Raw genomic sequence first — 1,194 nt, 5'->3', positions numbered from 1 at the left:
AGGGGTTCCCACATCCCATATCCCTCAGAGTCCCCTCAATCCCCCCGCAGATCTCCTCACATTCCCCCAATACCCCTCAGAGTCCCCTCAGCCCCTCACCTCAGGGCTCCCCACACCCTAAATCCCTCACAGTGCCCTATATCCTCCCAAATCTCCTCACATTCCCCCAGTATCCCCTCACAGCCTCTCTACCCCCTCAGCCTCTCACCTCAGGGCTCTGCACAGCCCATATCCCCCATAGTCCCCTCAATCCCCCCAGTATCCCACCCAACACCCCGAGTCCCCTCATAGCCCCATCAGTCCCTCACCTCAGGGCTCCCCACACATCCCTCACAGTGCCCTCAATCCCCTCAGTACCCCCTCACAGGTTCCCCAGCCTCTCACCTCAGGAGCTCCCACATCCCATATCCCTCAGAGTCCCCTCAATCCCCCCGCAGATCTCCTCACATTCCCCCAATACCCCTCAGAGTCCCCTCAGCCCCTCACCTCAGGGCTCCCCACACCCTAAATCCCTCACAGTGCCCTATATCCTCCCAAATCTCCTCACATTCCCCCAGTATCCCCTCACAGCCTCTCTACCCCCTCAGCCTCTCACCTCAGGGCTCTGCACAGCCCATATCCCCCATAGTCCCCTCAATCCCCCCAGTATCCCACCCAACACCCCGAGTCCCCTCATAGCCCCATCAGTCCCTCACCTCAGGGCTCCCCACACATCCCTCACAGTGCCCTCAATCCCCTCAGTACCCCCTCACAGGTTCCCCAGCCTCTCACCTCAGGAGCTCCCACATCCCATATCCCTCAGAGTCCCCTCAATCCCCCCCCAAATCTCCTCACATTCTCCCAATACCCCTCAGAGCCCCCTCAGCCCTCACCTCAGGGCTCCCCACATCCCATACCCTCATAGTCTCCTCACGTCCCCCAGTATCCTCCTAACAACCCAAATCTCCTCAAGATCTCCTCAACCCCTCACCTCACGACTCTCCACACCCCACATCCCTCACAGTGCCCTATATCCCCCCAAATCTCCTCACCTTCCCCCAATATCCCCTCACAGTCTCATCACCCTCTCAGCCCCTCACCTCAGGTCTCCGCACATCCCATATCCCCCATAGTCCCCTCACCCGCCACTATCCCTGCCAACACCCAAAATCCCCCTCACGATCCCCTCAGCCCCGCACCTCAGAGCTCTCCCCT

At 60.1% G+C, this 1,194-nt stretch overlaps 1 protein-coding gene across 1 annotated transcript in view; it reads left to right on the top strand.

Moving 5' to 3' along the window:
* The window catches only part of LOC109365391 (leucine-rich repeat extensin-like protein 5), a 1,381-nt gene extending 219 nt beyond the window's left edge, over positions 1-1,162 (top strand). Inside the window, exon 2 of the mRNA XM_019612102.1 lies at positions 29-1,162. Coding sequence (XP_019467647.1) covers positions 29-1,112 — 1,084 coding nt within the window. The 3' untranslated portion in view covers positions 1,113-1,162. The remainder of the gene's footprint in view (positions 1-28) is intronic.
* The last annotated feature ends 32 nt before the right edge of the window (positions 1,163-1,194 follow it).

Source organism: Meleagris gallopavo, chromosome 1 (genome assembly GCF_000146605.3).
Source record: "Meleagris gallopavo isolate NT-WF06-2002-E0010 breed Aviagen turkey brand Nicholas breeding stock chromosome 1, Turkey_5.1, whole genome shotgun sequence".
Classification (NCBI taxonomy): domain Eukaryota; kingdom Metazoa; phylum Chordata; class Aves; order Galliformes; family Phasianidae; genus Meleagris; species Meleagris gallopavo.
This window is presented reverse-complemented; position numbering and strand designations above follow the sequence as displayed.